This window comes from Phoca vitulina, unplaced genomic scaffold (assembly GCF_004348235.1).
Source record: "Phoca vitulina isolate PV1807 unplaced genomic scaffold, GSC_HSeal_1.0 scaffold19, whole genome shotgun sequence".
Lineage (NCBI taxonomy): Eukaryota > Metazoa > Chordata > Mammalia > Carnivora > Phocidae > Phoca > Phoca vitulina.
In genome coordinates this window covers 34,482,719-34,508,939 of record NW_022589722.1, presented here as the reverse complement: position 1 = coordinate 34,508,939, position 26,221 = coordinate 34,482,719, and the positions used below count along the sequence as shown (strand labels likewise).

The 26,221-nt window shown below is 56.2% G+C and overlaps 2 protein-coding genes across 7 annotated transcripts in view; both read left to right on the top strand.

Annotated features, from left to right (window-relative positions):
* Positions 1 to 11,120: 11,120 nt before the first annotated feature.
* Positions 11,121 to 21,670, top strand: DENND6B (DENN domain containing 6B). 3 transcript variants are annotated; one of them, XM_032416696.1, is made up of 20 exons: positions 11,121 to 11,282; positions 16,096 to 16,134; positions 16,209 to 16,251; positions 16,853 to 16,965; positions 17,262 to 17,342; positions 18,006 to 18,111; positions 18,200 to 18,279; positions 18,367 to 18,429; positions 18,694 to 18,749; positions 19,228 to 19,350; positions 19,438 to 19,533; positions 19,641 to 19,735; positions 19,851 to 19,916; positions 20,101 to 20,165; positions 20,264 to 20,353; positions 20,422 to 20,475; positions 20,763 to 20,872; positions 20,984 to 21,086; positions 21,212 to 21,286; positions 21,368 to 21,670. In XM_032416696.1, the coding sequence occupies exons 1-20, from the start codon at positions 11,121 to 11,123 to the stop codon at positions 21,488 to 21,490; spliced, it is 1,743 nt and encodes a 580-aa protein (XP_032272587.1). In that variant the 3' UTR covers positions 21,491 to 21,670. The 3 variants fall into 3 exon arrangements, with proteins under 3 accessions (XP_032272587.1, XP_032272588.1, XP_032272589.1); XM_032416697.1 differs by having other exon boundaries at positions 11,157 to 11,282; positions 16,096 to 16,251; positions 20,264 to 20,475; positions 20,750 to 20,872; positions 21,209 to 21,286; XM_032416698.1 differs by lacking the exon at positions 16,209 to 16,251 and having other exon boundaries at positions 11,245 to 11,282; positions 20,264 to 20,475; positions 20,750 to 20,872; positions 21,209 to 21,286.
* Positions 21,671 to 25,234: 3,564 nt separating this feature from the next.
* PLXNB2 (plexin B2) overlaps positions 25,235 to 26,221 on the top strand; it is a 29,887-nt gene continuing 28,900 nt past the window's right edge. For all 4 annotated transcript variants that reach the window (XM_032416570.1, XM_032416577.1, XM_032416569.1 and 1 more), the window contains exon 1: positions 25,235 to 25,337. The gene's annotated coding sequence lies outside the window, so the exon portion shown is untranslated. The remainder of the gene's footprint in view (positions 25,338 to 26,221) is intronic.

Genomic DNA, 26,221 nt, shown 5'->3' with positions numbered 1-26,221 from the left:
CCCCGTTTTCCGCGGGCTTCCTCTCTGCTTGAAGGCTTCTCCCACCGGATGTTTCCTGAACTCCTTGGCACCTGGGTGGGCACGGCCAGAGCAAGCGTGAACGGTGTGTGCCATGCGCAGGTCCCTCTGCGTCCGTTTCCTACCTGGACTGGGAGCCACCAGACTCACTCTTTTTCCAGGTGCCCCACGGGTGCTTGAGTGTCTTGCACATTGAAATATGTGCCCAGTTAATTCAATCAGACTAATCTCTAAAATGAGATTTATCGGGCACCTGGGGGGCTCAGTCGGTGACGCTCTGCCCTCGGCTCAGGTCATGATCTCAGGGTCCTGGGGTCGAGCCCCGAATCGGGCTCCCGGCTCAGCGGGAAGTCTGCTTCTCCCTCTGCCTCCCCCCCCCCCCCCCGCTCATGCCCTCTCTGTGTCTCACTCTTTCTCTCAAATAAAAAGAATCTTTTTAAAAATAATAATAAAATAAAATACAATAAGATTTATTCTTTCAAGAGTCAGCGTGAGGAGTGGGGAAATGTTGGAAATGGAAATCGAACACCTGAGGGATATCTAGCACAACGAGCGGCATCCCCTCCAAATTCACCGTGTGCTCGGAGAAAGTGGATCTGGGCCGTTGCTATGCCAAACTCTACCAGCAGAGGGTGCAGGAGAGACGCTGCGGGAGCAGGGGCTCGTTCTGGGGCTCGCTCTGCGGGTTGCAGGCACCACCAGGTGCGCTCTTCCCCGCGGCCAGTTGCTGCGGACAGCAGCTTCTCCAGCACCCCCTTGGGTGGCTGTAGGGCAGAATGTCTCTGGTGAGACGTCTCCCCCTGAACAGTTTCCCCCAGCATCCTGCAGGGCAGATATCTAGCAAGTTCTGTAGGGGTTAAAAAAAAGCATCCGTGGGAGCCTGGGAGGCTCAGTGGGTTGAGCATCCAACTCTCGGTTTGGGCTCGGGTGGTGATCTGGTGGTTGTGGATTGAGCCCTGTGTCTGCGCTCAGTGCAGAGTCTGCTTTAGATTCTCTCTCCCTCTCCCTCCTGCTCACTCTCTTAAATGAATAAATAAAGTCTTAAAAAAAAAAAAAAGTATTAGCCCTACAAGCAAGAAGAGAAACGCCCTGCACGCCTGCAAGTGAAGGCCCCTTGTAGTAGAAGCTGGCGGTGCCATGGATTGAGCTGCAGAATGGGGGCTCAGGGCCAGAGGGCCGAATGCCAGAAATGTTCCCACTGTTTTTTCTGCTGTGTGAGTGCCCACAACCCTCTGTCTGTCTTGATGTTCTTCCTGTGCTCAGGCCACAGTGCCTGGGGTCAGCCTGGGCCCTTCTCCTCTTAGATTCCACACTGGATTTATCAGCAAATCCCTCCACTTCTAAATATGGCCAGCTCTGCACAACCACGCACTGGTCCAAGACCAGTTTCTCTTACCTGGCTGGTAACAGCAGCCTCCCAATGGATTCCCTGCTTCTATCCTGGATTCTTGCTATAGGCCGGCTTACATCAGCATAGCACCTAGAGGGGTCCAATGAAAACAAGCCCATCACATCCCTCCCCCAGCTCTTCTCTCATACAGCCAGAAAGCCGAGTCCTTGCTGTTACTCCAAGGTCCTGTGTGATTTGTTCCCATTTCCCCTACTCTGCCCCTTCTTCATTTGGTTCAATCATGATAACCTCCTGCCACAGCCCACTTGCCCATGCTTTCCTCTAGTTATTGCTGTGCTTACTAACTTCCTCCTAGATCTTACTCCCTTGTCTCCTTCTCAGTGAGGGCTTCCCTGACCTCTCTATTTCAAATCTCAAGCCTACATACACCCATGCACACACATGTCCATGCACACATGCACACCTTATAGCCTTTCCCTGCTTGGTTTCTTCCCCTTTGTATCAGTAGTCATGGTCCAATAAGGGGACAGAAACCGCACAATGACTTCAACAGAGAAAGCTTGATATAAAAATTATTGATAGCAGGGGATTAATTACAAAGGAGTAAAGGGAACTCTATATTCAAGAAAGGACATAACTTGGAAGGGAGGTCCCCTCCCCAAGGTGAGAATTCATCCTGTGTTGCTGGGTTGTGTGACTGCAGCCCAGTGGATAACAGAGACATTCCCTGGGTTGTCCAGGGATAGAGGTGATATGAACAGAGGCTGATGGACAAGACTATATCCCTCCGAGGTGCAGGCCAGTTCTGCCGAGGTGTCTGTGGGACTCCCTGAGAATCTGCCCACAAGGCTGATGCTGAAACTTAGTGGGAAGCCATTCACAGACCACTGCATGTCTCCCACATGTGGCTCTGGCAGCTACAGAAGAAAAAGAAAGCACACCTAAACCAGGAAGTCCCTCTCCAACACTCTCTATGGGCAGAACTTAACATCTTGCCAAATGCAGAAGAGAAATGTTTCTAGGATCCAGCTGCATTATTGCAGAGCAGGCAAGCAGAGGTGGGTTTAGAGCTGAAGCATAAATGGAAAACGGGTAGAGTCTGACCTCTGGATGGTCAGTTTCCATTTGCATACTTTCAAACATATTTGAACTTCCACTCAACAACAAAACAATGCTATATTTCTGCCTAACAAGATACATCTGTCCTTACCGCAAGTGAAGAACGATCATTGCAAGTGAGCACATCTGCAGTCACAACGGCCACTGTATCTATGATTGGCTGCATTCCTCACTCTTCAAATTCCGTCACTGTCCCATTGAGTATTCTCTTATGCTCTTACGTTAAAGCGAAATGATAAAGCTAAACTCTGACCACCTGTATATTTTAAAAACTTGAAAGGAGAGAGAAGAAAATGGTGAGTAGAGACAAGGAAGCACTGAACATGCAGAGAGAAAATATGTACAGCAACCACAATCCTTGTTTCTGTCAGTGCTCACAAGACATAGTTGGTATGTAAGGCTCCTTCCCAGCCTTATCTCCTAAACTGCTTTATAGCATACACAAAGCAGCTAAAACAGAGCCAAGCTGAATTCAGTATTTTTTTTTTAAGATTTTATTTATTTATTTGACACAGAGAGAAAGCACAAGTAGGCAGAGAGGCAGGCAGAGAGAGAGGGAGAAGCAGGCTCTCCACTGAGCGGGGAGCCGGATGCGGGGCTCGATCCCAGGACCCAGGGATCATGACCTGAGCCGAAGGCAGCAGCCCAACCGACTGAGCCACCCAGATGCCCCTGAATTCAGTATTTCTGACACAGAAGGATCAACTAAAATAAATTCTACCACTAAGAACACCAAATGCAAAGTTATTCACCAATACATTGGAAAAAGTAAAACTGTAATGTAAAATGAGTGCTGCCTAGGGGTGCTAGGCTGGCTCGGTCAGTAGACTATAGGAGTCTTGATCTCAGGGTCATGAGTTCAAGCCCCACATTGGGTGCAGAGATTACTTAAAAATAAAATCTTTTTTGGGGCGCCTGGGTGGCTCAGTTGGTTAAGCAACTGCCTTCGGCTCAGGTCATGATCCTGGAGTCCCAGGATCGAGTCCCACATCGGGCTCCCTGCTCAGCGGGGAGTCTGCTTCTCCCTCTGACCCTCCCCCATCTTGTGCTCTCTCTCTCTTTCATTCTCTCTCTCAAATAAATAAATAAAATCTTAAAAATAAATAAATAAATAAATAAATAAACTCTTTTAAAAAATATTTTATTTATTTATTTGTCAGAGAGAGAGAGAGCGGCAGGCAGAGGGAGAAGCAGGCTTCCCGCTGAGCAAGGAGCCCGATGCGGGACTCGATCCCAGGACCCTGGGATCATGACCTGAGCTGAGGGCAGACACTCAACAGACTGAGCCACCCAGGCGTCCCTAAAAGATACAATCCTCAATAAAATAAGTGCTACCTCTGGAGCACCATCAGAACAGGAGGGACTGTGGTCCTACCCTGTTCTGCAAGAACCCCACAGTGCTACCAGGCAGAGGCAGGGCATCGCAAGACCACTGCCCCACAGACCCACAGAAGAGAAACACAGGGCGATCCACACCTCTGTACACCATTACCACATTCCTGCACGTCAAAGACAGAAAACCATGAAAGCAGTAGAAGTAAAGGGTAAGAATGATACAATTAATAGCTGAAATCTCCTAAGAGACATGAAGACCATGAGGCAATAAAATGGCATATTCAAAGTGCCAAAGGAAAAGTAAAACCTGTCAATGAAAAAATTCTATACCCGGGATGACGATCCTCAAAAATGAAGGTGAGATCAAGATATTCCCAGACAAACAAAATAGAAAATTCATTGCTGACAAATCTGCCTTACCCAAAATACCAAAGGCAGTTCTTCAAGCTGAAAGGAAATGGGGCGCCTGGGTGGCTCAGTCGTTAAGCGTCTGCCTTCGGCTCAGGTCATGATCCCAAAATCCTGGGATCGAGCCCCGCATCGGACTCCCTGCTCTGCGGGAAGCCTGCTTCTCCCTCTCCCACTCCCCCTGCTTGTGTTCCCTCTCTCGCTGTGTATCTCTCTGTCAAATAAATAAATAAAATCTTTAAAAAAAAAAAAAGAAAGGAAATGACATAAGATGGTCATGTAAATCAGTAGGAATGAATGAAGAACCAAATTCAGGAACATGTAAAAAGTATTACTACCAAGATTATTGGGGTTTATCCCATTGGAATGCAAAATTGGTTTAGTGTCCAAAACTCATTTAATGCAATACACAATTGACAGAATAGAAGGTAAAAACCACAGGATTGTCACAATGACTGCAGAAAAGACATTTGACTAAAGTTAATGCCTATCACAATAAATACTCTCAACCAACTAGGAATAGATTCCTCAAGTTCATCAAATATATCTAGGAAAAATCTGTACCTAACATGAAACTTAATGGTGAAGGATTTAATGCTTTTCCACTGAGACTGAAAATGAGGCAAGGTTGTCTGCTTTTACCACTTCAATTTGACCTTGTTAGATTGCGTGTCAGGAGCTTGGAAGTTACCACTCATTCTAACAGGTAAAAAGCTGAACAGAATGAAAACCAGCTGCTCTTGGATCTGTAAGAGAAGGGAGGGAGGACACAGCAAACCACAGATTGGAGAGACAGAGAGGTAAACAGAAGCCATCACAGCTTACCAGAGCAAAGACTAATGAGCAGAAACTACCATGGGAGCTGTGCTGGCACGAGGCCCCTCGGCTATGACGGATGGATTCCCAGAGGCTCAGAGTGGACAGTCCTGAGAGTTAACAACTTTGGGAGATCCAGTCGTAAGGGCCCCCACAACATTGTGAGATTTATCTCCAGGACCATGGCCAGGTTCCCACAGTAAATATCGGAGAAAAATTCCCTCCTGCTTCCTGCTGGGGAGGGGCCAAGAGCCATTTTGAAAGGTGCTAGAGCCCTTTGTTCTTACCAAGGCCTGCTCTCAAGGGAGACTAGTTAACCAGAGCCTCGCTGACCTCAGGGAAGGGAAATCCCCAGCTGCCACCCTCTAAAGATGCCTGTTCCAGCTAAGAGGAGAGGGAAAAAAAGGATGGACAAGCACTGGTGAATCTCCCAGTCCAGAGCCACAGGCTCACTAAAGATGGAAGCCTAGTCACAGGACTATAAAGACTTCCTCTCTCCCCACACTTCACTGTCACATTACTAAAAGCCTATTTATAGCAGTTCCTTTCACCCAGTACATCATGTCTGACTATCAAGAAAAATTACAAGGCAAACTACACAATTAAAAAACACGATGAAAAAAAACCACAATTTGAAGAGACAGAGCAAGTTTCAGAAGAGACATGGCAGGGATGTTGGAATTATCAGAGCAGAAATATAAAACACTGATTAATATGCTAAGGGCTCTAATGGATAAAGTAGACAGCATGCAAGAACAGATGGGCAATGTAAGCAGAACAAGGGAAATCCTGAGAAAAAACAACAACAACAAAATGCTAGCGAAGACACTGGAGCAGAAATGAAGAATGCCTTTTGTGGGCTTACCATACAGGACATGGCTGAGCAAAGAATCTCTGAGCTAGAGGATATGTCAAAAGAATCCTTGAAAACTGAAAAATAAAGGGAAAGACTGAAAAAAACAGGAGAGAATATCCAAAGACTATGGGACAACCATAAAAGGTGTAACACACCTGTAATGGGAACACCAGAGGGAAAAGAAAGGCAGGAACAGAAGAAATATTTGAAATCAAGGGTGCCTGGGTGGCTCAGTCGGTTAAGCGTCTGCCTTGGGCTCAGGTCATGGTTCCAGGGTCCTGGGATCGAGCCCCACATCAGGCTCCCTGCTCAGAGGGGAGCCTGCTTCTCCCTCTCCCACTCCCCCTGCTTGTGTTCCCTCTCTCGCTATGTCTCTATCTGTCAAATAAATAAATAAAATATTTTTTAAATATTTGAAACCATTCTACATTGTACAAAAGATTCTAGCCAGTGCAATAAGGCAAGAAAAAAATTAAAGGCATACATATTAGAAAGGAAAAAGCAAAATCATCTTTGTTCACAGATGATATGATTATCTATTTAAAAATCATAAGGAAAGGAGTGTCTGGGTGGCAGATTTAGTTGAGTGTCCGACTCTTGGTTTCAGCTCAGGTCGTGATCTCAGGGTTGTGAGATTAAGCAACATTCCCTCCCCTGCCCCACCCCCCCGCCATGCACTTTCTCTCAAATAAGTAAATAAAAGCTTTAAAAACAATAAAAATCATAAGGAATCTACAAAAAAAAAAAAAAAAAACCCTACTAGCAGTAATAAGTAGTTTAACAAGGTCAGAGAATATAAAATCAATATATAAAGAACAGTTATATTTCTATATACTAGCAACAAGCAATCTGAACGTTTTTTTAAAAGATTTTATTTACTTGAGACAGAGAGAGAGCACAAGCGGGGGGGTGGCAGAGGGAGAGGGAGAAGCAGGCTCTATCCCAGGATCCCGAGATCATGACCCAAGCCAAAGGCAGATGTTCAAGCAACTGAGCCACCCAGACGCCCTGAACTTTTTTTTTTTTTTAAGATTTTTTTATTTAAGGATGCCTGGGTGGTTCAGATGGTTAAGCATCTGCCTTCAGCTCAGGTTGTGATCTCAGGGTCCTGGGATGGAGCCTGCTCCCAGCTCAGCGGGGAGTCTTCTTCTCCCTCTGCCTCTCCCCGCTGCTTGTGCTCTCTCTCTCTATCTCAAATGAATAAATAAAATATTTTTTAAAAGGTTTTTTATTTGGGGCGCCTGGGTGGCTCAGTTGTTAAGCATCTGTCTGCCTTCAGCTCAGATCATGGTCCCAGGGTCTTGGGATTGTGCCCTGCATCAAGCTCCCTGCTCAGCGAGAAGCCTGCTTCTCCCTCTCCTATTCCCTCTGCTTGTGTTCCCTCTCTTGCTGTCTCTCTCTCTGTCAAATAAATAAATAAAATCTTAAAAAAAAAGGTTTTTTATTTATTTATGGGGGGGAGCAGAGGGAGAGGGAGAAGCAGCCTCCCCTACTGAGAGCCGGATGCTTAACTAACTGAGCACCCAGGTGCCCCTGAAAATTTTTAAGAAAAAAATTCCATTCACAGGAAAAGTGTAGGTGAGTGGATGGGTGAAATAGGTGATTGGGATTAAGAGTACACTTACTGTGATGAGCACAGAGTAATGTATAGGATTGTTGAATCACTATATTGTACACCTGAAGCTAATATAATACTGCATGTTAATTATACTTGAAAAAAAAGAAAAAATCCATTCACAATTGTATCAAAATGAATAAAATTCTTAGGAATAAATCTAACAAAAGAAGTGTGTACAAAGAAGAGTCGATGCAGCAGTCTAAACACTTATCCTTAGAAACACCCTGCCTACTAACTTAATCCTTGGCAGGCATCTGGGAACCTGGATTTCAGGAGAGCTCCCAGCACTCCAAAAAAGTGATCAGAGTGGTTCATAATGTATAAACTGTACAAACAATATGATTTAAAAATTTTTTTTAAAGATTTTATTCATTTGCTAGAGAGAGCACATGTACAAGCAGGGGGAGCACAGGCAGGGGGAGAGGCAGAGGGAGAAGCAGGCTCCCTGCTTAACAGGGAGCCGGATGCGGAACTTGATTCCAGGACCCTGGGATCATGACCTGAGCTGAAGGCAGCCGCTTAACCAACTGAGCCACCCAAGCATCCTAAACAATATGATTTATACTGACTATCCGTTTTCTTTCTGGGTATCTGGAATTTGGGCAGGTACCAGGCAGAGACTGCCTATCGGTCCAGCCCTGTAGTGTGTTGAATGGTGCTCCTTCCCCTAAAGATATATCCACCTAAAACCTGTCAATGTGACCTGTGGAAAAAGGGTCTTTGCAGATGTAATTAAATTAAGGATCTTGAGATAGATCACCCTTGATTCGGGGTGGGGGGGGAGGGATCGGCCATCCTAAATCCAAAGACAAGTGTCCTTCTAAGAAAAAGCAAGAAGACACAGAGGACAAGCTGATGTAAAAATAGAGGTAGAGATTAGAATGATACATCTACACTCCAACCAAGGTTTGCAGGCAGCAATCGGAAGTTAACAGAGAGGTCTGGAACAAATTCTTTCTCACAGTCTCCAGAAGGAACCAAACCTGCTGACACCTTGATTTCTGACTTCTGCCTCCCAAACTGTAAGACAATACATCTCTGTTGTTTTAAGCCACCTAGTTTGTATCCATTTGTTACAGCAGCCTTAGGAAAGAAACAGGAACTCCTGGTAAGCATCTCTAACGAACTTCCCTGGTTGGCAACATTTCACACCCTTTATCACAACTCATTGGGATATTTAAGTGCCTCCTCTGGGACTCCACTGAGAGAGGACCCTGGAGGCTGGAGGCTGGTTTCCCCCAAACTTTCCCCCCAAGAGTCTTTTCTCTTTGCTGATTTTATTTTGTATCCTTTTACTGCAATAATGATATAATGTAATAATATGCTGAGTCCTATGAGCCCTCCTAGCAAATTATCAAACCTGGGTGTGATCTCCCAATTCCCAAGCAATAAAAACATTGCTAAGAAAAATTAGAGAAGACCTAAATAAATGGAGTGAAATGTCATGGCCATGTCATGGTTAGAAGACCAACATTATTAAGATGGCAGTTCTCTCCGAACTGATCTATAGATTCAATGCAATACCTGGGAAAATTTCAGCAGGTGGTCTTTTGTTTTTTGTAGAAATTGACAAAGTAGGGGCACTTGGGTGGTTCAGTAGGTTAAGCGTCTGCCTTCAGCTCAGGTCATGATCCCAGGACCCTGGGATTGAGTCAGGCTCCTTGTTCAGTAGGGAGTCAGCTTCTCCCTCTCCCTCTGCCCCTCCGCCTGCTCGTGTGCTCTCTCTCTTGCTCTGTTCTCTCAAATAAAATAAGTAAAATCTTGGGGAGCCCGGGTGGCTCAGTCGTTAAGCATCTGCCTTTGGCTCGGGTCATGATCTCAGGGTCCTGGGATCGAGCCCCTCGTCGGGCTCCCTGCTCAGCCAGAAGCCTGCTTCTCCCTCTCCCACTCCCCCTGCTTGTGTTCCCTCTGTCACTGTGTCTCTGTTAAATAAAGAAAAATAAAATCTTTTTTTAAAAAAGTACTAATTAATAATACACATACTGAAGTATTTAGGGGTGGAGACCATTGATGTCTACAACTGTCTTTGAAATTAATCTAAAAATAAGATGGATTGATGGATGGAGACAGGAAAAGGACAGATGTAGAGATAAGGATAAAACAGATATAACAAAATATTAATTACTGATGTAGATTCCAGGTAGTAGGTAAATGGATCGTTGTGGTACAGTTCATTTATCTTTTCTGTATATTTGAACATTTCATAATAGAATACTTGAAAACATTTGATTGCAGATCACTGTGTAAATGGTAGCAGTTTCTCTATCTTGATTTATAAAATGATGGCATCTTAAGTTCAATGACGTGATCGTTGTAAAAGATAACTTTGTGTGTCATCAAATGTCCAGGTCCTTCATTTTCCATGCATTACGTTGGGTCCATGTGACTAGCTCTGGCCCTTGGACTTCAAGGAGTGATACAGACATCACTTGCTGACCAAGGCAATTAACAACTGGCAGACCTCATTAACCTGGGAGGCGTGCATTCGGGAGGTGTAGACAGTGAAGGAGAGCCACCTGACTCCCCATCAGGCCATGCGTTCGTGGAAAAGCCACGAGGACTTGGAGGCTGTTGACTCCGGCCTGGGCTAGCTTAGCCTAACTTTGGAGCGGGAGCTTTCCTACAAACTCAAATACATACGGCACGTCTGATCGGGTAAGTTACTGTCTTAGCTCCAAACTTGCCCTTCGGCGGTGTGGGGCTGCTGGGGCCTCTGCAGCCACTTTTCGGGGGACCCACTTCTGCAGGCAAGGCTCTGCCCAGTGCGAGCGCTCGAGGGAGACGGGAGGCCAGAGAGGGGCAGGGACTTGGCCGGCAACTCGCGTCTCCATCGCGGCGCAGGTGGCTCGAATGATAGTTGTTCCAGGCATTCTATTCGGTTTCGATCCACAGGCCTGAGCGTGCAAGGCAGCCCAACCGGGTCACAGAAATATTGGGGAGCGGGGGAGCGCCGGCCGCAAGAGGAGAGGCAGAGGCGGGCGCGGCCCTGGAGACAACGATGCCCCGCTCAGTGTTCGGATACGAGCCCAGGACCTGACACCCTGTGCGGACCCCACACCTCGAGGCGACCCCAGGGAGAACAAGAGCGGGAGACCCGGAATCGCTACCAACGTTCCAACTAGGCTGGGATTCGTGTCAGGCGGCTGGCAGGGTGTCAGCAGCGACCACGCACTTCGGTTGTGAAAGCCGGCCGCGCACGCCCCCGCCAGCCTCCACTCCACACCCTTCTCGGGTTTCCCGGCTCGTCCGAGCGGCGCCCCCGGAAGCCCCAACCCCCGCCTGACCCGACTTCCCAGGGTCTCCCACGGCGCCGCCACCGCCTTCCCGGAAGTTCCTCCTCCTGGCTCTGGCCGCTCTGGCCCGAGCGGGCCCTTCTCGCTGGTGGGCTGGGCGCCGCTCCGCCGCACGGCGCTCCTCCGGCCGCCAGGGGTGCGGAGGCCGTGCCAGGGCCCCTCTGGCCCGCGGCGCCGCTCTACTGCTCCGCGGCTAGGTCCCTTCCGGTGCGGAGGCCGCCGCCTCCGGGCTGTTCCCCCGGCAACGGCTCGGAACCGTTCCCCCGGCAACGAGCGGCGGGCGCAGTCCCCGCAGCCCCCGCAGCCATGGACGCGCTGTCCGGCGCCGGGCCTCGCCGGGCTCGCGGCCGCCTGGGCGCGGCGTCCCCCGGAGCGCGGGCTGCGGCGGCGCCCTGGGCGCGCTTCTCGGCCTGGCTGGAGTGCGTGTGCGTGGTCACCTTCGACCTGGAGCTGGGCCAGGCGCTGGAGGTGAGCGGGGCGGCCGGGCGGCGGCGGCGGCGGCGGCGGCGGGGGCGGGCCCTGCTCTGTAGGCCGCCGGCAGCCCGGGAGCGGTCTGCGCGGGAGGAGCCCTCGGGCCGACCCCCCGGGCGGCCTCTTCCTCCTCCGAAGCCCTGCGCCGGACTTCCCCCCGGGATGCAGGAGACGGGGGCCCTGCACTTGGCATAACCAAAGGGGTGCTCTTGATTTTTCCCGGGAAAATCCGCCTCGTCTTTCCCCTCCGCCCACGAGCTGCGGGACCTCCTCCGCTCGGCTGCTCCAGCCAGAACCCCGGGGGTCAAGCAGCATTCGAGACGCGTTAGCTCTGTTGCTGTCACCCCTCCTGACTGTCCTTCTAAGTCCAACCTTTGTGGCTCTCCTGCTTAAAATCCTCCCGCACCTGCTCGTTCATTTAGAATCAGACCCAGCCTCCTTGTCCCTTCCCAGCCACGCCCGCCTTCCTTCTGGGGGCCAGCTGCGCCCCCCTCGCCGGGCCTGGGGAGTTCCCATCCTGGGCCGCTTCCCTTCCTCCATGCGGCCAGGGAGGGAGGGAGGCCTCCCTCAGGCCTGTCGGAATGGGCTTGCCTCCGCTCCGAAGGCCGGGGCGCAACACCGGGAGCTGTGGAGAGCTAGGCTTCGCCACACTGTCGGAAGGAGCTTTCTGAGAGCCCGAGAGCTAGGACACCCGTGACCGCAGATGGCTGCGACGAGCCTGAACCGCCATTTCCGGGAAGCCAGTGCAGTGGTGGAGGGAAGGGGTGTGTTCTCAGGCTTTGCTGAACCCCGAGAGGCTGTGGGAAACCCGAGGCTTCTAAACAAAAAGGGCCGACCCTTATGGAGGACTTTTGCATCCCAGCACTGTGCCCAGCTCTCTATGGACACCCCATTCCAGCACAGCCATCCCCACCAGGGGTGCATCCCCACCAGGTAGCCCCACTGGTCCGAGAGGCCTGAGCAGAGAGCTGAGATGATCTGCCCCGTGTTACAGGGCCCACATTCTTGCCGTTGCCCAAATTGCTCCTCAAAAAATCACATGAGAAGTTAAGAGATTCTCCTGCTTCCTTAAGGCATTCTCCCATACATCTTTCTAGAACTTAACCATTTAGAAAGCTAATTCTAGGCGAATGCTATTAAAGGCTCTGTGTGCTTGGGCTTCGGAGCCTTTGGTGAGGTGACACAGCTCTGGCAGGGGGTGTTGGGGACCCAGGGCCCCTCTAAATCACCAAGTCTATGTGGGAATTGGGCCATGAATCTATCAGACAGTCCTCATCAGGTTTGCCTCTTGATCGGGGGTTATTTCAGTTGAACCTTCCGGGTTTTGAGGAGCACCTGCCCCATGCTCACTTATTCACAGCTTGGACTGCCTGAGCACCGCAAACACCCCAGCATTGTACGAGGTGCTGGGCTGCCTTCCAGGAGCTCATGGCCCACAGATGCTCTGTGGACAAATGCAGCTCAGAGGAAGAGGTAGGGCATGGCCAGTCTTGGAGGGTGGTACGGGGGCAGCCGGGCAGGGGAGAAGAGCCTGCTTCAGGTAACCCCTCCCTCAGAAAAGCCAGCAAAAATAAAGGAAGGAGCTGTCCATTCGTTCATCCAATAAACCAAGTGCTGAGCAGCCAGGCCCTACAGCACCAGTGCTGGACACGGGGAATGCAGAGTTAGGCAAGAAGACAAGGCCCTGCCCTCCAGGAGTTCACATTCTGTGCTAGAGACACAGTGGTTCAGGACCCTCAGCGCACACAGGCTATGGGGTGGAGGGGGGATCCAAGCTGATAGGTACACTGAAGCCTACAGGTGAGGCAGAGGAGGGCAGGCAAGGCCTTGGGGGATGGGGGGGACAAGACCCTGTGGATCAGCTGAGGAGAGGGTCTGGCTCCGTCATCCCAGCTCTCTGCGTCCCAGCACATCTGGGAAGCCTGTGGAGTGAACTCTGGCTGGAGGGCCCAAAGAGGCCCTCTGCACTGGGGTGTTCATGTCTTCCCAGGACATAGCTCCTACACTGCACAGTCCCAGGACCCTTTACAGTCTTAAAAATTATTGACTCCAAAAAGCTTTTTGTATGGGTCATACCTATCAATGTTTACTGTGTTAGAAGTTAAAACTGAGAAAATTAGGGGCGCCTGGGTGGCTCAGTCGTTAAGCATCTGCCTTTGGCTCAGGTCATGATCCCAGGGTCCTGGGATCGAGCCCCGTGTCAGGCTCCCTGCTCTGCGGGAAGCCTGCTTCTCCCTCTCCCACTCCCCCAGCTTGTGTTCCCTCTCTCGGTGTGTCTCTCTTTCTCTGTCCAAATAAATAAATAAAATCTTTAAAAAAAAAAAAAAACTGAGAAAATTAGGGGCACCTGGGTGGCTCAGTCGTTAAGCATCTGCCTTCGGCTCAGGTCATGATCCCAGGGTCCTGCTCAGCTGGGAGCCTGCTTCTCCCTCTCCCACTCCCCCTGCTTGTGCTCGCTCTCTAGCTGTCTCCCGCTCTCTGTCAGATAAATAAAATCTTTAAAAAAAAAAAACTGAGAAAACTTAAAATACTTACTAAGCTATTGTAAAAAAACAAATGCTGTATGTGTTAATATAAATATTTTCACGAAAACAACCATATTTTCCAAAACAGAATTTAGTATCATTTGACGCTTTCACAAACCTTTTTTTTTTTTTTTTTTGAAGATTTTATTTTTATTTAGTGAGAGAGTGCACGTGAGCGACTGGGCGGAAGGGCAGAGGGAGAGACAGAGGGTCTTAGAATCCCTGCTGAGCATGGGGCCTGACGTTGCGGGCCTTGAACTCAGGACCCTGAGGTCGTGACCTGAGCTGAAACCAAGAGTTGGATGCTTAGCCTCCTGAGCCACCCAGGCGCCCCCTACTTTTATAAACCTTTTGAGCATCTGGTCAGATAGAAGAGAGCTGGATCCCCACATCAGCTTCTGCTGTGTGTCCTGTGACAGCGTGTGGTGCAGCCTCTGGGAACAGCCCTGCACACAAGGAACAGGATGAGCGTGAAGGAGGCAGCTTTGACCTCGCGGAGTCCTAGGGCTCTCTAGGACACTGAAGCACTGTCCTAGAGAGGTGCCTTCTCGAAGGACACGTGGCCACATCTGTCTTCCTCAGGGATGGCTGAGCTCCAGGAGCAGCACCGGTGCTGGCTTGCTCAGCAGAAACAAGGCCCTCGTGGGCCTGGGAGGATGGGGTCCTCGGGCAGCACAACTCCTTGTTTTCTGCCTCTCTGACGGTCAGCTCCATTCCTTTCCTCCTTGAGGCATGGCTCAACTTGGCCTTCCCTTTGGTCTCTGCTCCCAGGAGAAGCTGCACCAGGCCATAAACATGGGTTCCCTGGCCATGGATGCAGAGGCCAACATGGCCTGCTTTGATGCTGCAAGACTCCTGTGGCTGTCAGACCAGATTCGGACCCCTGCCCTCAGTGTGAGGCCCGTTGCCCTAGCTGCCAGGCACCCGCCTTTCCTTGGCGCTCTTTGACACAGACACCTGAGGGCTTGGCTGAGTGGTCCTGTGGCCCCTGTCCCTCTTGGGGCTGTCCCAAGGTGCCTCTGTGGGTCTGGTCCCATAGACAAATTCTTTTCAGCTCCTGTCCCTTCTCTTGACCCTTCCTTCTTGTTGCCTCCTGAGCTGACATCTCGTTGATGTTTCTACACGACCTTCTTGTTCTGTTCTACCTCCAAGATGTGTTTTCAGGCACATCGCAGATACTGTATTTGGTGAGGGTGTACTCGCTGCCGCGGCCAGGAGTCCCTGTCCTGGTATGCGGCAGAGGGGACAGAAGAGGGGCATAGTGGCAAGCCCGAGCAAAAAGGACAAGAAGCCACATCATTCCAGCATGGCACTGCCCTCTATCTGGGGGTTCAGGCAACACCCCAGGAGAAGCCTCGTTTCAGCTGAAACCCAGCTCCTCCTAGTGTTGAATTTTGGAGGACAGGGCAAGTAGGGGCTGCATGCATGCAAGCCCGTGGCTCCTGACCCCCTGTGGACTCCCAGCACTGCCCCTTCCGGAGAGCACAGGCCAGGGCAGCAGCAAAGCCCAAGGCACCCAGCTCCCCAGAAGATACCTCAGAGGCCCACTGGGAGTGAGGGCTATGGGGCCCCCTGCCTTTTTGGTATCCTACAACGAAATCCGTTCTGGCCTTGGGCCTGTGCATAGAGCTGCTGAACCTGAGAGCCAGGCCTCAGCCCGCTGCTCCTCTAGGGTGTGGCCTGCTCCTAGATCCCTGGGGGCCTGCTGCTGACCCTGCTGGGACCCAGGGTGCTCTCCTAGGGTTCTTGCTCCAGGGGGGGTACAGGCCAGAAGATCCCGGGTCCCTGACTGGTGGAGGTTGGGGACACAGCACTCAAGGTGCCATCAACAGGCAGGGGTGCCACGGTCTTAGTGACATCTGAGGCAAGACCAGGACGTGAGGAAGCCAGCCAGGCCCCATCTCGGGGAGCAAGCCTGGGGGAATGGTGCAGCCCAAGACCCTCTGGCTGAGTAGAGGTGTCCCAGAGGTGGAGGGAAGGGGAGGCAGAGGCCAGCAGGCAGAGCCCTGTGATCACACTCGAGATAGGAGGCCACGGGAGGGCTCTCAAAACCACCTTCTGAAGCTGGGGGACAAATGTTGGGGACAGGAGAGGCGGGGAGGCCCGACCACAGTCCGCCTGAGGGGTGTGAGAAGGAGTTGGGGAACTGGCCCAGGTGTGGTAGCCAAGACAAGGGAAGGATAGAGTGGTCTCATGCTGAAAGGGCCCAGAGGAGGAGGCGGGGGCAAGACCAGCATTGCACCCGCTGCCCAGCTGATGGTACCAAGTGCTCTTTGTCCCTGCAGCTGGTGTACCCCAGTGACTTCCGGCTCACGGACAAGGAGGTGGGTCCTGGCCCTCCTGGGAGCAGATGTGGCCCTGAATTGAGCCGGCCCTCACCCAGTTTCCTGTGTTTCAGAAAAGCAGCATCTGCTACCTGTCCTTCCCTGACTCCCACTCAGGTAGGCAACCCCAACTGGGACGTTGGCTCTGGGGCTGGGGGTGGGGAGTGGGTAACAGGAAGAAGGTGGGAGATATGGCTGTCCAGGAGCCCCTGTGGCCTGGGCCTGGGCATGACCACCACCAGCATCACTGCCTGTCCATGCCAGCCCCACTCCCCGCTCCATGGAGACACCCAGAACTCCACACTGCAGCAGTTGTGGTCAGGTGCCCCCGATTTTCAAGGAAAGAGTGTCTCTGGGCAGAGTGATCAGTGGGGTCTGGTCCCCTTCATCCCACCACAGGGGCCACCAGGAACTGGGTCCTGGCCTTTGCTCTTCTCCGGGGCTTAGGTGTCCAGGCAGCCCTGTTTTTCTGTCCCAGACCAGTTGACTGGGCCCCACTGGGGTCTCCCAGTGTCCCCCCTGTGCTAGCTGACTGTACCGACGTGTGCTGTGTTTATTTTGGAAACTCTCAGGTACAGGAATTAGGGCACAGCCTTCCTTGAAGGCTGGGCTTTCACTCTGGGGCGTTTACGGCCCGGTCTCTGGTCCCCTCCCCGGCATGCTGGCAGGAGAGGTCCCAGCCCTGACGTGGGCTGGTGGGGGCTGCCTCCCCTTCCAGGCTGCCTCGGAGACACTCAGTTCAGCTTCCGCATTCGGCAGTGTGGCGGACAGAAGAGTCCATGGCATGCCGAGGACCGGCACTACAACAGTGGGGCGCCCGTGTCGTTGCAAGTGAGTGTGGGCGGCCTCTCCCCAGAGGCCAGGGTTGGGCAGCAAGCCCCGCCACCCCGTGGGACTGGCACCCCAGCCTGCATTGCGGGTGGGCTAGCTCTCCCAGGCCCCTGAGCTACTGACCACTGTCCCTGCAGAGATGTTCTCTGTCGAGGTGTTGGCCACCTTCTGAGCCAAGGACCCCCAGGCCTGACCCCCATGGCTGGAGAGAGCTGTAGCAGCCTTGGCAGGGGGACTGGGTGGGCGGGAGGGAACCTGGGCGGTGGACTCGGCCTGGCTGACACTGTTCCTTCCAGAGGGAGCCAGCACACTACTTTGGTTACGTGTACTTCAGGCAGGTGAAGGACAGCTCCATGAAGAGGGGCTACTTCCAGAAGGTGAGCCACCTGACTGCTCTGGGGTGGTGCTGCTGTGAGGCAGGGCTGGTGGCCATCAGGCTAGGGGTCCTGAGCCTCCAGAGACGCCCACTCGTCCTGAAGCCCCTGGCCACTCGGCACTGGGCAGAACTCACTGCCCTGGGCCATGTAGGCCGCCCTGCCTGGGCAGCAGGTGAGGGGTTGGGGGACGGGTGCCGCTGCACCCAGCTCTCCTGCTGGCCCTTTGGGGAGTGGGCCCTGCTGGGCTGCCTTGCCCGGCACAGCACCCTCGCCCTCTGTCTCTGAGCTCAGGATATCCCTGCTCCTTGCTGCTGACTGGGGAGGGGCCCTTGTCACACGTTCAAGATTAGGACAACTTCCATCTTGAACTCAGACACCATAAGCAAAAGCTGCTTGACTCCTGGGGAGATCATCCCAGAAATCTTGGCCATGTGCATTTCCCTTTGAAGGCCCAGGGCCCAGCTGTCATCTGAGGTTTCCCTGCCTTGTCTGAGGCAGGCTTTGGGTTTTCTTCTAATAACTCCGGAGTCCAAGTTGGCCCATTCCTGTGGGGTTTGTGGGATGCGCTTCCCTGGGCAGACTCTGGATGAGCCAGGCCTCAGGGGTCCCTGTAGACTCCTGAGTGGCTGGGATTCCATCTCACCGGCCCTGTGGGCCCTGCAGTCCCTGGTGCTGGTGTCCCGCCTGCCCTTTGTCCGGCTGTTCCAGGCGCTCCTGAGCCTGATTGCCCCCGAGTACTTCGACAAGTTGGCCCCCTGCCTGGAAGCGGGTGAGTGGCTGTCAGGTGCTTTCACTGTCCCGGCCGTGGCCCCCAGTGGCTTCGACGGGCTCCTGATGCTGGTCCCCTGTGTCCACAGTGTGCAATGAGATTGACCAGTGGCCAGCCCCTGTGCCCGGGCAGACCCTGAACCTGCCTGTTATGGGAGTCGTCCTCCAGGTGAGGGCTGGCCGTCTGGGGAGGAGAGGCCCCAGGTTCACAGAGACACCCATGCCCATCTGGCAGCTACTCCCTTTCGTCCCCCAGGTTCACGTCCCGTCCAGGGTGGACAGGCCTGAGCACAGTCCTCCGAAGCAGTGTAGCCATGAGGTGGGGGCCCTGCTCCTGGGTTGGTGGTGCCGCACCTCCCACCTCCCCAGGCCTCCCTGCCCTTGCTAGGGGCCTGCCTGCATCTTGCTGTGGGGCTGGGCGCCCCCCGCCCTCTCCAGTGCTGTGGGGGTGGGGATGGGGGTGGGGAGCTGTGCAGGGCAGGGGCTGTAGCCCCCAGGGGTCTCCTGGGGTGAGAGGTGCTGCTTGGGGCTTGCAGGGTGCCAGCCTTGCCCTCGGCCTGACCCCACCCACCTCTCCTCTCAGAACCTGCTGCCCGCCCCTGTGGTCCTCACCAGCGTCCACGAACTGGACCTGTTCAGGTGAGGCCTGCAGGCTGCTGCCTGTTGCCTGAGTAGGTGGTCAGGGGACCTGTGCAGGGTGGGGGCTGCCAGAGGAACCGCTATCAGAAGTGAACCCTTGGCCAGTTCCGTGAGGGAGAGTTGTGCAGGAGAGAAGCCCAGGGCCCTGCTGCCTCTGCCCACAGGGCAGGAAGGTGTCAGAAGTCAGGTGCAGGGAGGGAGCTGCTGCCCTGGGAGATACTCGCTGCTCCTCTCCAGGCCAGTCTGTGAGGGAGCCAGGCTTCGGAGACAGAGCTGCCCTGTGCTGCCGGCCTACACGTGGGGGTGCAGGGCCAGGTGCATCGTCGGAGTGTGGGGCGGCCCTAGGCACCCCCTCAGCATCTTCAGATGTCCTCGCTGCTTTCCTCCAGGGCAGTGTTCACCTAGAGCTGGACCTGCCGGGGGGAGGGAGGGCCAGGGCTGGGAGCCCCCACCCCTGCTGACCGGAGGCTGGCACTAGGTGCTTCCAGCCTGTGCTGACCCACGTGCAGACTCTGTGGGAGCTTATGCTCCTCGGGGAGCCCCTGGTGGTCCTGGCGCCCTCGCCCGCCATGTCCTCAGAGATGGTGCTGGCCTTGATCAGGTAGGCCGGGCGGCAGAGGGAGGGGGTCGGGGGCACCCGAGCGGCCCTGGCTCTGCTTATAGCTCGGGCTGCGCCCCCGCCCCGCAGCTGTCTGCAGCCCCTCAAGTTCTGCTGTGACTACCGCCCCTACTTCACCATCCATGACAGCGAGTTCAAGGAGTTCACCACGCGCACGCAGGCCCCGTAAGTGCCCTGTCTGTGCCCCATCCTCCACCTGGGCTCCACCACCCTGGGCCTGCCTCTGCCCCTTCTCTCTCTCTCTCTCTCTCTCTCTTCTCTCCTCTCTCTAGACCAAACGTGGTTCTGGGAGTCACAAACCCTTTCTTTATCAAAACACTCCAGCATTGGCCCCACATCCTCCGTGTTGGAGAGCCCAAGATGTCAGGTGAGGCTGGCCTGTCCTCTGCCCAGGGGACCTGGGGAGGTGGGGCCTGGAGGGCTCTGAGCCTGTGGCGGGTGGGGCTGCGACACTGAGGCCCAGCACTGGGTGTGTTCTGTAGGGGATCTTCCTAAGCAGGTCAAGCTGAAAAAGCCCTCTAGACTGAAGACCCTTGACACCAAGCCAGGTGTGTGCCCCTTGGGCCGGAACCCCTCCTTCTCCAGAACCCAGGCAGTGGGCTCTGAGTTCTCAGGGAACCTTCTCTGCTTCACCCGGTTGGAGGTGGGCATAGATGTGCAGTCCCAGCCAAAGGGGGTGGGGCTATAGGGGGGAGGCCCTTTGGGACAGGGCCAGCTCTGCCCTCCTGCCAGGCCTCTACACCGCGTACTCGGCCCACCTCCACCGGGACAAGGCCCTGCTCAAGCGGCTGCTCAAGGTACGGGCGGGGGGGGGCGGGGGGGGGGGGGGGGGGGGTGTGCTTGCTCTGTGGGAAGAGCTGCATTGGAGCTGAGCCCGTGCCTGCCCTTCCCTTAGGGGCTGCAGAAGAAGAGGCCCTGGGACACACAGACAGCAGTGCTGAGACGGCACCTCCTGGAGCTCACGCAGAGCTTCATTATCCCCCTGGTGAGGCCCAGGGCAGGGGGGGTGCGGGCGGAGGGCCACGGCCTCAGGCTCACTCCCCTCCCCCACAGGAGCACTACATGGCCAGCCTCATGCCCCTGCAGAAGAGCATCACGCCCTGGAAGGTGCGGGTCCAGGTGGCAGTCTGGGGAGGGCCTGGGAGGGAGGGAGGGAGGAGGTCACGGGGTGTGCAGGAGTCCAGGGCTCTAGGCTGTCCCCACACATGCCAGACATCCCTCATAGGACAGAAAAATGGGGGCCACACATGAGGGGCTCTGTCCCGGGAAGGGTGGAGGCTGTGGGTCCTCACGTGGCTGAGGAGTGTGGCAAGGAAGGGTCCTGGCCAGCTGAGGGGCAGGGCTTGTGAGGCTGTGTCCCCCATCAACCTGGGCTCACCAGGCCCCTGTCTCAGACTCCTCCCCAGATCCGCCCTTTCCGCCAGGACGACTTCCTGCGTAGCCTGGAGCACGCCGGGCCCCAGCTCACCTGCATCCTCAAGGGCGACTGGCTGGGCCTCTACAGGTGGGTGGATGGCAGGTAGGGTCCTGAGGCTCCTGCGGTGGTTGGTGCAGACTTCCCTTGCACACGGGGTCATGGGGTCAGCCCACAGCTGCTGCATCTTGCTACCCACAGGCGGTTTTTCAAGTCCCCCCACTTTGACGGCTGGTACCGGCAGCGGCACAAAGAGATGGCCCAGAAGCTGGAGGCCTTGCACCTTGAGGCTATCTGTGAGGCGGTAAGGGGGAGCTGGGGCTGGGGGAGGAGGTGGGGGCATGCATGCCCAGAGCAGGGGCTGGGGGGCGGGGCACAGGGGCAGAGTGCGGGCCTTGGTGGTGGACGGCTCCATCTTGTCCCCAGCAGAACATCGAGACTTGGATGAAGGACAAGTCTGAGGTGGAGGTCGTGGACCTGGTCCTGAAACTTCGGGAGAAGCTGGTGAGATGCCTCCTGGCCCTGTCCAGCCTCCACCAGCCAGATGTGGAGGCCACCTGCCCCTGACCACCGCTGCCCCTGCAGGTGCAGGCGCAGGGCCACCAGCTCCCGGTCAAGGAGGCGACACTAGAGCGGGCACAGCTGTACATCGAGACGGTCGTCGGCTCTTTGCCCAAGGACCTGCAGGCTGTCCTGTGCCCTCCCTAGGACAGGGCCAAGGGGCGAGGTCCAGGGGCCTGGGTCTGGCCAAGCTTCCTTCTCCTCGGTGAGAGGTGGCCCCAGCCAGGCACGAGCTCCCGACCCGAGCTCCCTGCAGCCGCTGTCTGGCCTTGGCCCCCCATCGGCACCCGTGTTGTTTCAGCAGTAAAGGTGGCATTTGGAACCACAGCCTGGCCCCTGACTGTTGGTGGATCACGTGCTGGCCAGAGCCTTACCTCCCCCTGGGTCCCACCTGCCTGCTGCAGGGCCCCAAGGCTGGGAGGCGGGGCTGGCTTGGAGCCCTCCCTGCTCTGGGCACAGGGCCACCCGCCCCCTGTGGTGCCCACCTGCCCAAGCCCTGGGGCCCCAGGCCTTGTATTTGATGTGTCCTTTAGCCCCACCAGGCCGCCCAGCCCAAGACGGAAGGAGGCAGCTGTTAGGCGGACACCTCTTCTCACATGGCCAGCTACCCGTCTGGCGGGGTGCGGGGGGACCAGGATACTTGGCTGTTATGGTCATTGGCTGGGGTGGGGCAAAGGCCTGTTTGCGGGGCGGAGCTCTGCCCTGTACTTTGTTGGGAGGCTGCCAGGAGGGTCTGGGGCATCGTCCTGGGTCCCACTCTTGGAGCACCCAGCCAGCCCCTCCCGTGTGCTCTGCCCAGTGCTGCTGCTTGTCTGACAGGCACTCGAGCTGCCTCCCTCCCATGTGTCCATCCACCCCCACGTGCAGCCGGAGGGGTTTGGGACTCTAGACTTGCTGGAGGCCCTCAGCTGCGGCCCTCCTCAGCTGCCACAGCCTGGAGCAGCGGGGTCCTCGGCACGGAGCAGAAGGGCCCTCAGAGGTGCTCACCCCCCAGTGTGGCACTGTGCCGTGCTGGGCCCGGCGGAACCCAGTGGCTTAGCACAGGGTGACGGCATCGTCAGCCAGTGGGAGGGTGGGCGTGCAGTGCGAACCCAGCGTTGTGAGCCTGCAGGTAAGTCTCCCGACCTCCAGCCTCACCTCAGACCCCTCATCTGAGCGGCGAGGCTCTGTGGGTGCCTGACTGGGCTCTGCCCCACGAGGCCTGAACAGGGCTCGGCCGTCTCCCTGTGCACAGGCCCGGGGAGGTGCTAGCCCTGCTCCTGAGTGGCTGCAGAGGGTGCTCACTGGCCGCGGCTCTCCCTGCGCTGAGCTTGGCAGGGCCACGGGGTGCATGGCGTGGCTCTCAGAAACGCTGCTTTCGACTCGTCCACCTGACAGTGGCCTAGGACAGCCTGTCTGAGCCCCGTGTGGGGCAGGGTCCGAGGGCATGGCTGTTAATGGAACAGAACAGAATAGAGCCCGACAGGGGCAGTGGACCCAGGTTTGCAGATGAAACAGGCCGGAGCTGGGGAGTGGGAGGCCCCATGTCGGCCCAAGATGCCACTCTGGGCAGCCTGCCCTGGCTGTCTGGTGTGGAGGGGTGACCTCCTCACCCGGGGTGTGGTCTTGAAGAGGGTCTGCAAAGATGCCAGCACCTTTCTTGTGGCTGGCTGGTGCTCGCGCGTGCTGTCTAGGGCCAGGGCCAGTCCCAGGCCCCCCGAGCGCCGTGGCTGCAAGGTGTGTTGGGAAGTTGACCTGGACCCTGCTCACAGCGGTGACCCCAGACATCACTCTAGCTTGTGCTTGAGTGTCCAAGCACTGGGCAGCCACTTCACGTGGTTTTCGGAGGTCTGCTGCAGGGAAGGGGCTGTGAGGGGGCCTCCTCCAAGCTGCCAGGGACCTTGGCCACCATCAGTCCAGGATGGCCCAACCAGGTTCCCCCAATCCCCCGAGTCCCCCTCCTGGGGATTTGAGGGCTGTGGTTGGGGCCCCATGGCTGTCCCTCACAGCAGTTCATCCTAAGGACCACTGTGGGCAGGAGCTCCGGGGAGGGACTCCGGGCAGGGTGGGCAACGCGGCCCGGGGTGGAGAACCCAAGGCTGAAGTGGAGAGGTGTGAGGGAGCACGTCTCCTGGAGTGCCTGGAGCCATGAAGGGTCCCTCTTCCTCACAGCCTGACCTCTCTGCACAGAGGTAGCCTCGGGTGGGGGCTCCGTGGGAGCCGGGCATGAAGTCCTGCCGGCTCCATTCTGTCCCCCACGAGCTCCCTTGTTCCCTCCTAGGATCAGGCCAGCCCTGATTTGGCTGAGTTTCTGTCCCCCAGCAGGACTGCAGCAGACAGTGAAGGGGAGGGGGCAGACAGATGAGGCCCTCCTGCCCCTGTCACCCCAATCAGAGCCCCAAGGGCAGGAGGGCCCCCAGAGGCAGGAGCCAACTGGTCCAAGAGGGTGGTGTGCTTGGTCACTGAGGCCTCTTGAGGTTGGAGGGGCTGTGTGCTTGTGGCCGTGGGGGACTTGTCAGCCACACCAGGGACAGGAAGGACAGTCCTCACCCCCATGCTTCCTGTGCTTTATTTAAAGATTCCCTTTTAGTCTGGGATAGTGGCCTTCCCACATTTCTGGTATTAAAATGTCCTTCAGTGACAATGCCTGTCTTTTAGCTTCCTTTTTGATTAAAAAAAAAAGTTGGCGTTCTTGTCAGACCCTAGTAATTTTAGGGGTCCTCTGCAGTGGAGATTGGGTGGGCCTTGGTGTGAATGTGGTTCAGGGCTGAAGGAGGGAAGGTTTGGCTTGGTTGGTTGGGGGTGGCCGGCAGCTGAGATGTTGGGAGGACTGAAGGACATGCTCCTAATGCTCCTAAGGGCTTCATCTGGTTGGAGTTCTTTTTTTTTTTTTTTTAAAGATTTTATTTATTTATTTGACAGAGAGAGAGCACAAGTAGGCAGAGTGACAGGCAGATGGAGAGGGAGAAACAGGCTCTCCGCTGAGCAGGGAGCCGGATGTGGGGCTCGATCCCAAGACCCCAGGATCATGACCTGAGCCGAAAGCAGCCGCTTAACGGACTGAGCCACCCAGGCGCCCCTGGTTGGAGTTCTTGATCACTCGGGGCAGGTCTCAGGGTGGAGGGAGCTGGAGGGTGTGGAGGGGACAGGAGGAAGTGAACAGTCTGCAAGGAGGGGAGGGCAGCATTAGAGGGTGTAGGAGTGCCAGTTAGGGTTTGGGCAATAGTCCCTTGTCTTCCCCGGGTCCCCAACTGCTGCTCGCCCCACCCCTCCTGTGACTGGAGACTGCAGGTGAGGGGCAGCAAGCGCTCACAGGACAGCTGGCCCCACGGGGAGGGTGCCCACCTCTTCTCAAGTCCAAGCACACAAACCCCTGGTGCTGGTCCTGGGGGCGGGTCCCCAAAGGCCCTCTGGGAGGCAGCAGGCGCGCACCTCTAACCCTAAGAGGTTGGGGGGCTGAGGCTCCCGGGAACTGGTCAGGGCGCAGCAGTCCCCGGCCCGCGGGGACAGCAGGGGATGCGGCAGGCCTGAACCCAATCTGGTGGTGGCCCTGGTGCCCGATGGCGCCCGAACCGCGAGGTGGCTAGGGCAGGGGTGGCTCGGGGCGCTCCCAGGTGGTGCCCGGCCCAGGGGCGCGCGCTCCCTGCCCGAGAACCTGGGCTCGAACCCGGCCGAACCTACCCCGCGACGCGGCGGGCTCTCTGTGGCCGCGGGGCGCACGGAGCGCCCCTCCCTCCTTCCCCTCTCCCCCTCCTTTTCTCCCCCTCTCCTCCCCTCTCCCCTCCTCCCCTCTCCCCTCCTCCCTTCCCGCCCCTCCCTCCTCCTCCTCCGCCTCCTCCCTCTCGCTCCTCTACCCCGCCCTCCCCCTCTCCCCGTCGGGGGCGGGGCCGCTGCTCCCGCGCGCTCCGGCCCCTCCTCGGCCACACAAAGGCCCGTCTCCATGGCAGCCGCGCGGGCCGGAGCGCAGCGCCGATCGCGGCCCGGGCGCCATCGAGCCTCGGCGGCGGACGTGCAGGTACCGCGGTGGGGGTACAGGGCCCACGGTGCGCCCGCGCGGGTCGGGGGGCTTCGCCGTCGGCGCCGCTCCGTCCCAGTCTGCGCGCTGTAGGCGCGGGGACCCGGGGCAGCCGCCGCTCCGCGGGCGTTGATCGGGCCTCGGCCGCAGTCCGTGTGCCCTCGGCTCTTCCAGGTGGCCGGCGAGGCCCGCGGCGCCGGGGCGGGTGGGGGAGGTTCGGGTCTGGCCCGGCCGAGGGTCTCCAGCCCGGCGCAGCGCCCTCTGGACCGCTTGGACCCCTTCTGGTTTCCGATCGTCCCTCCCCGCCCATGCCTCCCACCTCTCCAGACACCGAGATCCGTGGGCAGGGCTGCAATTGTCCCTGTTGTGCAAGAGCTCGGGGGCCCCCACCCACCTGCCCCCAGCCCGGCAGCAGTTCCAGGGTGGCTGAGCCCAGGCTTCCCCAGGGGGCTGGACCCGCAGTCAGGGCTTAGCAACCCTCCCCCTCTACACCCGCTGGGGCTCCTTGTAAGGACCACCCTGTGATCTCCCTGGTCTCTGCTTGGCTGGGTGTAGAAGGTGGGAGCCAGGGTTCCGGGGTGGGACTAAGGGCAGCCAAGTCCCGGTGGCCCTGGGCCTGCCTTCTCCACAGGGCCTGCTAAGGCGGTTCCTGGTGTCCTTAATTGGCATGGTGTTTAGGTAGACATCCTGGATCCCAGAAGGTCTCAGAACTGTGTGGGTCTGGGGGCATACCTGGTGCCTGGGCCCTCCCCTCACCCTCTGTGACCCACCACCTCTGCATCCTTCCTCCTGCAGGAAGCCCTCCTGGCTGGGCTCTTCCCACCCCTCTGTGATCAGGCTGATTAGCAGATTTCTGGGGTCCCTGAACTCAAGAGCCCCGGAGC

Excerpts from the sequence above, each read along its gene's own strand:
- DENND6B (XM_032416696.1), top strand. The coding sequence starts at position 11,121 with ATGGACGCGCTGTCCGGCGCCGGGCCTCGCCGGGCTCGCGGCCGCCTG. Across the intron at positions 17,343-18,005 it reads AGAGGGGCTACTTCCAGAAG|TCCCTGGTGCTGGTGTCCCG; the intron begins GTGAGCCACCTG and ends TGGGCCCTGCAG. Across the intron at positions 20,476-20,762 it reads AGAGCATCACGCCCTGGAAG|ACTCCTCCCCAGATCCGCCC; the intron begins GTGCGGGTCCAG and ends CCCCTGTCTCAG.